Source organism: Lissotriton vulgaris, chromosome 11 (assembly GCF_964263255.1).
Source record: "Lissotriton vulgaris chromosome 11, aLisVul1.2, whole genome shotgun sequence".
NCBI lineage: Eukaryota > Metazoa > Chordata > Amphibia > Caudata > Salamandridae > Lissotriton > Lissotriton vulgaris.
In genome coordinates, this window is record NC_141699.1 from 645,833,361 (window position 1) to 645,846,994 (window position 13,634).

Genomic DNA, 13,634 nt, shown 5'->3' on the forward strand with positions numbered 1-13,634 from the left:
GCCAGTAAATTATATTTGCTTGTCTGGTGTCCCACGATGGATAGAGGTACCACCAACATGGCCCAAAAGAGTTGTGGGGGCTGTAGGAAGTGCAGAAGCCCTGCACAAGATGTTTCACAAACGTCACTCTACCTCTCCCAGGAGAGTGAATCCCTTTTATTAACAAAGCAAGGTTATATACTGTAGTGAATGCTATTGACTGTTGATACTATTTTTATTGACTTTAATGGTGGGTGTCTCCATTGACTATAATGGCTTTACATTGATGAATAATAACATGTAATGGCTTTTATTGATGTGGTGACACACCTGACAAAGCCAGTAGGCCTGCCTTATCGATACTCACACCCACTTATATTGTGATATTGCATCTGCTGTAGGAGGGGGTACTGTGATTATAGAGTTCAAAACCCACTTGGGGGTATAACATGATATGAGGGTGCCATAAATGGTGTTTCCATCTACCTGAATGTTTTTTTTTGTAATTTATTGTGTAGTAGTTAGTCGTGTTTTTAAAAGAAAAATCACTGACTGGGATTTATGTATTGATTGTTGTTGAGTACTAGAGATCTGGGGTTGCTAGCCCACACAACCTACCTTGAGCAAACGTTTACCATGCAGGAGATTTCCCATTCCGCAGTTTTTGACGTTGACTCGAATGCACCATATTTGAGTAATTCTGATTCACATGTTAGGCCGATGTGTTTTTGACTTCTTCTCAAGAATATTTCCTGAGACAAAATCTGAAATTTTAACTACAAGAGGTAATTTCTTGAAAATGAGTCACCATATTGTACCCCTTAGACTTTTCTGCTGCAAAAGCGTCTGTTGAAGACTCACATTTTTTCAACATCAATGGCTTTCATTTTTAGGTCGAAGACCGTAGGCTGCGCTTGCGCAGTCTCGCTCCGAGATTTAATGTTTCTTAGTATGGGGGCTTGAACCCGCCCTTTTCTCCATTGGCTGGCTTCCTAAACGGAGGCCAGCCATTGGAGGAGCGGGGCATCACTCCGTTCAAGCCCCGTCCTTTTCGGATTCGGGCGTGTTTTTTTGCGTCTTGTTTTCTTTCTCTCCTCTTCCCATTGGCTGGAATTTTACCTTCCAGCCAATGGGAAGAGGAGAGAAAGAAAACCACGCCCCTAAATCCAAAAACGACGCTGGTTTCTCTGAGGCATTTCTGCCTCGCCTCGGAGAAACATGGTGGTGTTTCCACCACCTCGGCTCCTTTCTCCCGGTTGCCTGCTCGGACCCCTTTCTCTTGTTTATTTATAGTTCAGTAACGAGTTGTAACCATTAACCAAGTGTCTACATTTCTGCCTTTCTGAGCGCTCAAGTGACCTGTGTGGCGCCCTCTCAAGGTTAAGTATTACTGACATTGTGCAGAGCCCTGCGCCCGAACCAGCCTAGTCGATGCACGGCAAAAAAAAACCTTAATAAATAAATAAACCCGTGGTGGGGGCAGCCAGCCAGCCCTCCTCGTCCCCACCCCCGAGGCTTGCACCATTGTACGGGGAGGGGGATGTGCGGCTTTCGTTTATGCTGTCTCTTTCCGGTGAGATAGTGAGACCAGGGCACTGCGCGTGAGCGAGGGGAAGCACGGACTGCCCGGGATGCCCAGCAGCACTGCAGGTGCAGCGGAGCGGCGCGGAGAGTCAGTGACCCCCCCAGCCGGGCAAGATCGGGAGCCGCGGGCACAGGCGGTGGCAGCATGGTTGACAACGCCTCCGTGGCCACCAAGTCTCCCCTGGACTCCTCCTTCTCGTCCCGCGGCCCGGTCGGCGGCCTGCTGCTGGTGTCGGCCCCCGACGTGGGGGTGAACGTGCTGGGAGGCGGCCTGAAGCTGGAGGCGGTGATGGAGACGTGGCAGCGGCGAGAGCAGTGCGACCTACTCGAGGCCCGGCTCCAGCAGCAACAGCAGGCCCTGGCGCTGCGCCACTACCAGGCCGTGGGGCCTCCCCGCAGGCCCGGCCTCATCGTGCAGCCACCGCCTGCCCGGCAGGTCTCCCCGGCCCCCGAGCAAGAGGAGGACTATGACAATGAGGAAGAGGATCCCGGGGGCTGAGGAGCCAGCGCCGTCCCGGTACCTGCCGCCACCCAGGGCCCAGCCTCCGGACACCCATGCCCGGACACTCGCACTCCCTCCTGGGGGCGCAGGGGCACCACAAGTGGACCTACGAGGAGCAGTTCAAGCAGGTAGGATCAACCTCACATGTCTGATGTACCGTGTGTTTTCGTGCCTCTGTTCCCGGTTTTCGTGCCTCTGTTCCCTGCTTGTTCCTCTGTTCCCTGCTTGTGCCTCTGTTCCATGCTTGTGCCTCTGTTCTCTGTGCCTCTGCCTGCCCCCTTGTTGCTCGTGCTTGCTGTCTTGCCCCCCTCGTTGCCATGCTTGCTGTCCTGCCCCCCTCGTTGCTCGTGCTTGCTGTCCTGCCCCCCCTCGTTGCTTGTGCTTGCTATCTTGCCCCCTCGTTGCTTGTGCTTGCTACCCTGCCCCCTCGTTGCTTGTGCTTGCTGTCCTTCCCCCCCTCCTTGCTTGTGCTTGCTATCCTGCCCCCCGTTGCTCGTGCTTGCTGTCCTGCCCCCCTCTTGTTGCTTGTGCTTGCTGTCCTGCCCCCACATCGTTGCTTGTGCTTGCTCTCCTGCCCCCCCCCTCGTTGCTTGTGCTTGCTGTCCTGCCCCCTCGTTGCTTGTGCTTGCTGTCCTGCCCCCTCGTTGCTTGTGCTTGCTCTCCTGCCCTGCTATTGGCATTGTAAATGACAATGCCATTTATTTATGTTTAAAAAAAAAACATAAAACAAAACATTGTCATGAGCAATGCCAATAGCTCTAACTTTAATAATGCCGAGACCATTGCATTGTAAATGCGTGTTTCTTTTCTTGATGTGTTGAGGTACTCTTTTGTTTCCTTCCTTGTCCAATGCGCTGGGTTTAACGCTTATATTCGATAGATTAGGCTCAATAAAGAAAAAGCGTAACAGTTGTGAGACTGAGGATCCTTAGGCACACATAGAATGCCAAATGAGGCTGTCAGGTAATATGAGTTGTCAGTGGCAATCCGGGCATATTTAAATAAACACCTTTGTGTAATTAGATGAAATTGAAAATCTCGCAAAGAAAGATTTTAGAACTAGATCGATTACCCATGAAAAAAAGCGTACTCCTCGAAGTCTGTCTAAGGTTGATCACCTGTATCTTTCTGTGATTTGTCAGTGATTCAGCTATCTGTGAAGTGAACCATTTGACTAAACTGTGTTAATGTGTGTAAAAATGACAAAATAGGAAAGTAATACTATCTCAAAAGTGTGCCACCTCACGCTGCTTAATTTGCCACATAATTCATTCAACCCTTCCGCATAGTTAGGTCCTATCTGTAGGTAAGAAGCTAGGGGATGTGTTTGAACTCAAGAGAGTTCAAGCACACTGTGATGCAGTGGCAGTAACAAAACATATGGAAAGGCGCACAATTAGAGAGAAGGAGTGAAGGAGTGCTGAAATCCATGGGGCCCGATTCCCAGAACTAACAGACAAAATCCTAAACGTACTACCATTTTGGTATTCACAGAAGGCACTTACTCATTTTGGTATTCACAGAAGGAACTTACTCATTTCGGTATTCACAGACGTTAGGAGTCCTAACTTTAGGACTCCTAAATGCCTTCTGTGAATACCGAAAGTCTTAAAGTTAGGATTTTTCTCAGTTTTGGAGTAGTAAAGGTAGGAGTCCTAACTTTACTACTACTAAACTGAGAAAAATCTTAATTTTAAGACCTTTGGTATTCACAGAAGGCACTTACTCATTTTGATATTCACATCAATGAGTAAGCGCCTTCTGTGAATACCAAAATGAGTAAGTTACTCAAAATGAGTAAGTTACTCATTTTGGTATTCATAGAAGGCATTTACTCATTAATGAGTAAGTGCCTTCTTTGAATACTTAAATGAGTAAGTGCCTTCTGTGAATACCAACATGAGTAAGTGTCTTCTGTGATTACCAAAATGGTAGTAAGTTTAGGATTTTGTCTTAAGTTAGTTCTGTGAATCCGGCCCATTGACATTGAAAGCAAGAAAAGTCATGTGGGAATTTGGTACCATTTAAATGCAGGAAAGCACTGGTGGGTGGTAAGTGTAGGTGGGGTGAGTGGATGAGGGCCAGAGATATGTTCAGATAATACTCGAGCAAGCGTGGTGCAGCACTTCAGTGAGGCGAGAAAGTTCTTGCAATGAATTGTGTCAAAGAAATTATAGCGAAGAGCGCTGGCAACCACAAGGCAGTATATCAGCATGTGAGCAAATGTAAGCATGATTTTTTTTAAATTGCAGTAATCAACCAGTTTTAGTTGATGCCCCACAGATGCAAAGAAATTAAACAAGCAAATAACCAGATTCTTATTTTTACAGCAACTACTTTATTATTTTTTAAATGCAAATGCTTGCATTTAGTTTTCTATTTTACAATTTTACAAACTAGGTATAAAAGACCATAAATAAATGACATAAGTTATGTGTACCTAAAATTCAAGGAGGAGAAAATTACAAATTAAAACAAAATAGAAAATCTATATGCCTAACTCACAGAGGAGTCCACACATGAGCGAAGAAATGCTCTGTTAGATTTTTTTCCAGTATGAACTAAATTATAATAAGCTTCATACATTCTAATTTTATCCACAGACCTTGCATATTCCAACATACTTGCAGTGATACAAAAAATAAATGCACTCTTTTATTTGTTAGCGCTCGGGTGGTTGTTTCCTGGCTATGAAATTATTATGTAAGGGAAAGTCCTGTTCATTTTAGAAAACTGGTAAGACCTAACCTTTTCCTTTTTACATGTATACATATGTAAATTTGCTTTCAATACATATACACATCGCATACAGAACACAGCAAAAAATAAAATTAAAACACTTGTGTAATAAAAAATATTTGTGAATGCAAAGAAGGCATTGAGCGAGAGAAGTTTCATCAATGGTATCTTCCGTAACTAGGAGACTATGGAAGCAAACACTGTGGTAAACTGTTTTTGAATCGAAATTTGAGTTCCAGCTATTGCTATACACTCATTTTATTATCTGTTGGTGTGTTGTGTCCTTTCTTTAGGTGTTTTCGGAACTAGTACATTCATCTTTCTTTTATTTCTCAAATAGCAAATATATCCAGGGCATTGAGAATGGAGTTGAGATTCAGGTAAACAAGGAAGAATTAAGTGTACAATAGAATTAAAACATACAGGCTGCCAGCACGGATGTGAAACTTGGACACAATCTGGTAAGTGTTATCTATATTTAACTCCACGTCATGGCAGGGCAACACTCTGTAACCATCCATTTTGTAAAGAAGAGCGATAACGAAACAATTTTGACCCCACCCCTCAAGAGATCAATAAATACAGTGTTGGAGTACGCTGCGCCAATGCTCTCCTCAAATGCAGGGAGTAGAACTGTATCCTTTGACACACACAGGGTTAACACTTCAAAATACCAGCACTAGTGCAATTTGTGGGCCAGATAATGCCCTCAGCTTGTTCCACAATTAAAGGCAATTAACAACTGTTGAAATCAGACAGCATGCAGGGATTAAAGCTATTAGTACCCGTCGCCTAACCTCACCTAACAGAGGTGAATAAATACGCCCACTTTCTCCATTTGCATCATGGCCCTGACACAGCCTAGAGTGCAGGAATGCATCATTAGTTGGGAACCGTTTTCCTTTCTATTTTGTTTTCAGAAAAAAGGCAATGTGTACAAACTCTTACACATACCTCTGCTGAAACGTCGGCTTACTTTCAAATGACGCAATTGGAGTCTCTCTTCCGTTTCTGCATGTATGTACGACAGCACTGCAATTTCCACCAACCCCACCCATCATTACCAGAAATTATATTTAGGGTTACAGCACAAAAAGTCCACGTAGCCCCCCCCAAAGAAGCTTGTTTAGGGATAAGCTCTACAATTATTTAAATTTTCTCAATCGTAAACTTACAATAAACTGAGAAGTGGTGTCCGGCCTACAGAAGGGACAGCCAAGGTACACTTAGAATAGTTAGCCATATAGTTATGTGTAAACACAATTATGTTTATCCTCTTATTGATAGAATTTAATGCAACGCATGGTTTGCGCCAATATCTTTAGGTTAGAACCATGCCTGGTTAATTGTTACAGGACACACATTTCCTCAGGTTGGCATTTCAACCACTGAGCTGCTGTGATTTAATAAGAAATGCATATACTGTTCACATTCGCAAGTATTTTAATGTCTTGGTCTACAGAAAGGCCACTTTAACTACTGCTGAAAATGGCAGCAGAAGAAATAGAAGTAGTTGCCTTTCATTCGAGGGGTCATAGTTTTCCTGGTTCTGCGCAGGCGCGATAGCAAAAGGAATTGTAGCATTCCTTACAGATATCATCAACTACAATGCCACAGCTTTAAGGGAAATGTTGATTTACTCAGCAGCAGAAAACTCCATCACTTTAAGGTATGTTGGCAGTTTAAAAATAAAACTATAACGTTTCAGAAGTGAGATCATTTCTATTTTTTTTAAACATTTTCTATGTTTTAGGGATCACATACAGGCTGACAACACTTTCCATTTTATCTTGGAACTTTACAGCATATTAGTCGCGAGCCCATAAAATTGTTGTCCGAAGATGACTGATGGGAACTCAAATGTACACCCAAAGCACGACTTAGGTTATCTGAGAAAACACACCTCTGCGATTATATTCTCGGCACAACAATGGCACATTTTGTGTAGAAACTGACGGGCACGAGCTCCTGCGGGTAGCCGACATGCATAAGAATCTGCACTGAGGGCCTGGATCTGGTGTAGACGGGCACGAGAACAATGCTCCGTTTCTCAAAGTTAATATACAGATGAAGCAGTGGCACACAGCAATAGAAATGCAATGTTCATCAAGAAAAATCATAGAGAACCAGAAAAAAAAGAAAATCATATAAAGTAGGGCGAACTGTTTTGATACAGAACATTCCTCAAACAACAATTTGAGAACTAGATGCCTTCATGTTGAGTCTTCATTCCATGTAGCACAAGAGGCGCAGTTTGGGGTCCTTCAGTTGCCCAATGCATGTAAATGTCTCTGCCAACTGTCTTGATAAAGAGTTAGCCTTATCCAACTTCAAGTCCGGCTCCTGCTATGTCTTCCGGATTTTAACAAAATCCCTTGTGAGGAGGTGAGAAGTAGGTGAGGAAAAAGAAGACTTTGAATCTACAAGAAAAGCAGAGCAGAATATTAGGTGCGATGAAGTCTTGGTAATAGCGGAACAATGCATTCAAATTTTGTATTCAGCACAGTTGAGCTTCTTTACAATGTGGTCATATGATATACAGTGCTAAAGAACAAACAAATAAAGAAAATACAGTTTTAAGCATAAACATACATCTAGTGTCTTTTCAGGTAAGGTTGTTTATGCTGAAAGAAAATAGTGCCACCTAGACCAATTGTAGTTAAGTATATTCGTGATTGCAGGCGGAATGTGGTGTATGCTTCAACTCCTCAAGTTACTACTCATTCTATTCGTAAATATCCCTAACACATTCGGCGGGAAATTAGAAAAGGTACCCATTATTGTGGAAAGAAAGTCTAATGGGATGTTAGGTGTGAGGGCCTTGTTTCACATTAAGGAATTAGTTAAATGGGTGGAAAATAGAAAGTGGCCTTAATGACATGTTGTTGATGGAAATGACGACAATGCACAACCATAAAAGTTGGTATGGAGCAGCAAGGAGACTAAAGGTCCAACATTACAAGCAACGGGATGAGAAGGAAGCTTGAAGAAATGAGTCGAGAGGCTGTTCTAGGCAAACTTCTGAATGTTGACTGTAAATTTTGAAGACACATCTAATGGCTCCGGATATGGAACTGCACAGACAACTTAGACATAATCCCGCCAGGCAGCTGGATGTAATTATTCTTGAAGACGCTTTTGGTGGCTGCGTTCTTGCCTCACACTTGGTGGCATTAGTCCTTCACGTGTTCTTGGTACCATTGTTCTTGAATCAATGCTTTGTAAAGTCCTACCTGTAGGTACTCTAGGTGATATTATTCCCGTCAGCCCACCTAATGGCATCAGTCCTTCCTGACCACTGTTTGTGTTCATTTAATGTATGTGACTTCTATGGTCTGTTATATATGATGGGTGCCTACAGTGCAGAAGAAGAGGGTGAGGAGTTGGGTTACACCAAGGGGGTTTTCATGTGCAGAAGAAAAGGTAGGGATGGGGAGAGCTTACTGCGAGTGTGGGTAGTGAGGTGTGTGACGCAGTTAGAGATGTCATCAGTTCCGCAGATACCATTAGTGGTATAATTCCTGCAGACACCCTCCTGGCATTAGACCTTCAAGCAATCCTGATGACACCAGCCGTGGCCCGTGCAGGTAAGAGCGGTGGGGCCGTGTTGGGTGGGGGGAGATATTTCGGCGGACGATGTAAAATTAAAACAATTTTAATTAATTTTTTCCTCATCATCGTCCGTCAAATTCCCCACCACTCTTACCTGCACGGGCCACGGCTGGATGGCATACATTCTCGAGGACCTCATTTCAACATTCAATAATTTAAGCAAACACATGTAAACACATCACTTCGGCGTACACTCTTGAAGCCATCATTTCAGCATCCACAAGTGAAGGCATATTTTCGGCAGCCACTCTTGAAAACATCATTAAACACAGGGCATAAAATAAGCAAACCGTCTTGAAGGCATCATTTCAGCATCTGCTCCTGTGGGCGTCATTTAAGCACAGGGCATGAATAAGGCGAACATTACATTGGAATGACTCGAAGGTAACGTTTGCTCTGGGATCTTGCTTTGAGAATAAGCATATACTGAATTGAAAAGAGAGTACCTAGAATACATGTTCATATAACTGGTAAAACTGAGTGTAATGTGATCTGACTGCCAGTCTACAGTCCGTAAGTAACTATGAATGAGGTACTAGAAATATGTCTGATCATTCACGAGTGAGCCATACAAGTTTAATAGAGAAGGGACAAGTAAACAGTGCAGTCTTTCAAAACCCAGCGAGTAACACACATTGTCCTTTTCTGGGTCTGTTTACACAGGACAAACATCTCCACTTGATTACTGAATTTATATTATGTGGGCTCAAAGGAAAGAATGCATTATATCTCTATTTAGCCAACGAGGCAATTACTTTCTGAACATTCGACAACAAACTGATGGCAAAGTCATTCAATAAGATGAAGATAAATATGATGTCCTAATCCGCAACCGCACGCAATATTTTTTATTTATTTATTAGGAACTAAGAATATGTAAAATAATTATTAAACAGGGCCTCTGATCACTGATTAACCACACATAGTTTCTTTTGAACTCATCAACTGACTACAAACACTTAGCTAATCATTGAAGCACAAACTTATGTGACCGAAGCTCGGAACTAAAACTCCATCAGCAAAACAACTGAGAAAAATAATATTGACTTAATTGGGTCCATGTTATTTGTGCAACAGAAATCAGTGGTGAAGAGGGGGAGGTGGGGCTAAGTATTCAATTAGGTTGAAAATTGGCCTATAAAGCAGTTTCAACTAAATGGAAATGCCTATAATGTGTCTCAAAATACATTATATCTCCCGACAGAAGATAAATAAAAAACATTTTATTTGAGGGTAGAAAAAAGAATTGAAAGATGGGTGGCTGCCTGGCAGGTTAGGCGAGCACAAGCGGGCGTGTGGGGGGGGGGGGGGGGGGGGGGGGGGGATTTCGACTTTACATAGTGATTTCATTATCGTCATTCTGTCATTCATGAGGATTTTTAATATTTTATTAATAGCAATTATTTATTCTTTTTTATGCTCTGCACCAACGTTTGTTGTTGATCGAGGATAGAATTGTACTAATTTGACTGACATTTAATGTTGGCTTCTTTTTGAAGGAAGGGATTTCGATTTACTGCAGTGTCAGTAGTAAGACGTGCCCTTCTAGACTGAGCAGGTAAACGGCAAAAGACTTACGGCCTAATTAGAAGTGGGCAGTTCTCTACCGACCCCTCTTTAAACTTCTGTTTGCTCAGGGGTCAGAACTGCAAGTTTGATTGTATTTAAGCATCCGATAGCAATCTGATGCATTAAATACCTCAACCTTCATTACATTTCGGCAGGTGAAACTTGCAGACATTTACCAGGAGAAAAGCATACGGTATTTACCGTATCATGTGTTTTTAGTGCACTAAACACCAAAATCCGCATGCTATTCAACAGAAACTCGTAACGGGTGCTTTTTATGTATTTATAAGGTGCGATAAATAGCACTTATACTCACAATCAGGGCTCAACAATTTATCGGCTGTCCAATTCGACATTGCTAAACATGTAGGCAATTGTTAAACCTACAGCACAGGGAAATGTTATTTTTATTTGTCAAACAACGCATGACCCCTTACTCATGTGAACACAACCAAGAACTCTCAAAAGATCAATGTGAGCCCTCATCAAAGGGTTAGTTCCATAGAGAATAATGCTACGAGTCTGGTGAGAGGTTCCTTTCCTGAATCTGAATTAAATGCTCAAATCTATCTCCTTGGAAATTCTTAGAGCTGTCTTTCAAAAGCACGTAGATAGCACAGAGCATGTTTAATTCTTGCAGTCTGTCCTCTACTTACATTTCTTTGCCCTTGTGCCTCTTGAATCTCTCAGAGAAGATGCATGTCACAAGGACTCGCAGAGCATTCTCTTGAACACAGATCTGGCTGCACACAAGCACCAACCAGGTACTATTATCGTTGAAGTGAAAAGGCCACCTGACAACGTGGATCCACCAATGTGGCACAGTTAGAAGATAGAACCGAGAATGCCACCTGCTACCCAGAGGTCCCTCACGAAATCCTTTTCGAGATGAAGGAAGATGCCTGCAAAGCAAAATCCCACAGGTTCCTCTTTAAGACTTTTTTCTACAGATGCATCTCAGCAATCGATTTGGAGATATTACTGATGAAGAAAAAAACACCTGGGGAATGGCTGAGGCTGTGAAACAGTGCTCGGTAGCCTTACATGAAGCAATGAAAAATGCAGAATATGCCAGTAGAATGTAAATATATCTCGAACTGATGAAGCTTCCTAAATATACCTCCACATATGTTTCATATGAGAAACCAGTTCGTTGCAGGGGAGCTTAACGAGGAAAGGAACTTTGGGTGGTGTGTGAGGCTTAACTGAATCTGATACTTTGCACTAGTGAGCAAATGCATCTGTAATTTGTTTATACTTGCGACAATGCAAATTATCCATTCAGACAGCATGTTTTTTAGATGGGAAAAGGGTAAAATAATTGCCTATCTGAAACCCTCAAGCTTTTTAAAACTGAATCGACCTGGGACTACCTTTCAGGAATTATTATTTTGTGAAAGCCCCAGAACTTAGTGATTAACTCAACGAATTTTCACCAGCTCCCATTATATGAGGTCTGCTTATTTTCTACAGCTGAGCTAAAAAGGCCTCAAGGAAAAACATCCTCCAAAATATCTAAAGACAAAAATACAAAAACGTGTATACTGGTAATTTTTTTGCAATTAAAAAATTGGATTTTATATGGTCTTTTTGCTTTTCCAAACAAATCATAAAAAACGCTCAAGTCAGAATCTGCTAGCATAATGAAGCCAGATAACTGTTTTCTTGACATGACATGCACTCTAAGCCAGCAGCTCGGAAGCACACTAAGCCATCAGCTCGGAAGCACACTAAGCCAGCAGCTCACAAACGCGCTACGCCAGCAGCTCACAAGTACACCATGCAAGCAGATCTGGGTTCTTAAGCAGTAAGAACAGACTCCAGTTTCTCCAGATCAGGCTCCAGCAGTGATTCCTTTAAGTGGCTGCCAGAAGCGGTGAGTAAGCAACTCCTGCATCACAGCGCCCCATCACAATATGTCTAAGTGTCAGCAATATTTGGACGCTTCTAATTCAAGATCATCAACTGTCTTGGCCAGACACCCCATGCTCCATGCCAAAAAGCAATGGTGAAATCCCCGAAATAACAAAGAGGGTCAAGGAAATACATTTTTCACCCTCCACACTCACTCTAACTTTTCTCAACACTTTTTGTTGCCCTGAATAGAACTTTTAACAGATGCACCAACACCTGAATTAAGACAGCACATTTTGTGCCAGACTTATAAGTAAGTAAAAACATTACAGATACATGTGTTACAAATTACTGAAAGACTGTTCACTCCCACTTACCCTTCTGGATTTCCCAACCAGCGAAACTTCTTCGAATGGAAAAACAGAGGTTCCTGGCAGTTGTGCAGTTGACAATTGAATTTTCACAGTCCACTTTCTCCAATGGGTGGACATTGTCTACAGTGAGTCTTGGAAAGATGCATCCATGGTCAGTGGAAAAAGCCCCAGTGATCTTTCCGTTCACTGCCTTACAGAGCAACCCAAAAAGAAGTCACTGATTGGGAGTCACTGATAAACAGAGTAAGTTGTCCATGAGATTTCCTCGCGGTTATGCCAGCATTACTTTTTGAGCAGCGCCCAAGTCTCCATAATTTATCCTACCCCGATTTTTTATTCCAATGAGGCATCCCTGGACATGTACCCCAGTAAAAAAAAATATTATGCTTGTAATCCAGGGAGGCGGGATCGTAACAGAAGAATGCATTTGAAAGCACAGCATCTGGCAGCGCATATTATTGTGGCATTATGTGTTTATTGACACAGTTGGGTTTGGCAGAGCTGAACGACTGGGAAGAACTTTATAACAAAACATCGTGCTCCAAGTATGGCTGAAAATGTTGTTGGTCATTTCGATCCCCTCTGCCAGCAGTCTAGCAATCTGTACAATGAGCGATGCTGCAGGTCTTCATTCCAACAAGGCGAGGATGATGTAAAAAAGTGCAGTTCTTCAATTAAAGTGCATGGATGAGGTAAACTAAGTTCGAGAGTCTTGAGTTTATTTAACACTGGCTCAGACGGGGACCATCCTGCCCTGCATCTGTTGCATTTGGGTCCGCATGCCTTGGACGCTGTTCAAGATCTTGTTCTGATGTGCAGCAGAAGCGATACCAATTCGCGATAGATCACTACGTCAAATGGGAAGTAAAAGAAAGAATGAGAACTCACGTTTCAGAGGTGGATGAAGTAAAGCATTAATAAAGCATGATGCACCATATACAAAGTACATTAGAGGAAAAATGTAATGCTGTAGGAGAAATAAAAATTACTCCTTAAATCAGAATGAGAAGCATGCACTTTGTCTAAAGCAAATGAAAACAACTAACTCCAAAGTGATTTACTAATGTTTATGTGAAATAGCCAAGGACTTACTCCTGGTTCATATGTACCACTGCTTCCAGAGAAGTGAAACCAGCAGCAGTGAAGTTATCCCTGTACCGTTCCATCTTGATAGCTTGTAACCAATCCACAACCGTTACCACAGGAGAGAAGTCTGGGGAGCCAGGGTCCAGTAAGGCAGTGTTTGGTCTATTTGAAAAACATTTAAAGACAAACATGAGTCTCGTATTTAAAAAATGGGAGAAGAGCCAAGAAAAACACATGCATGCATAGCATGAAAACCAAACTGCCATATGAAGCCAACTTTAGGGGTTTGCGATGAAATTAAAATACAGCATGCATTAAAACTCATAAACAAGTGG

General features: G+C 42.6%; 1 protein-coding gene across 1 annotated transcript in view; it reads right to left on the reverse strand.

The window, feature by feature from the left end:
• Window positions 1-4,380: 4,380 nt before the first annotated feature.
• EPHA4 (EPH receptor A4) overlaps window positions 4,381-13,634 on the reverse strand; it is a 158,319-nt gene continuing 149,065 nt past the window's right edge. The window contains exons 16-18 of the mRNA XM_086943736.1: window positions 13,306-13,461; window positions 12,217-13,061; window positions 4,381-7,224 (exon numbers count right to left, since the gene is read on the reverse strand). Of these exons, the coding sequence (XP_086799862.1) occupies window positions 12,947-13,061; window positions 13,306-13,461 (271 nt within the window). The 3' untranslated portion in view covers window positions 4,381-7,224; window positions 12,217-12,946. The remainder of the gene's footprint in view (window positions 7,225-12,216; window positions 13,062-13,305; window positions 13,462-13,634) is intronic.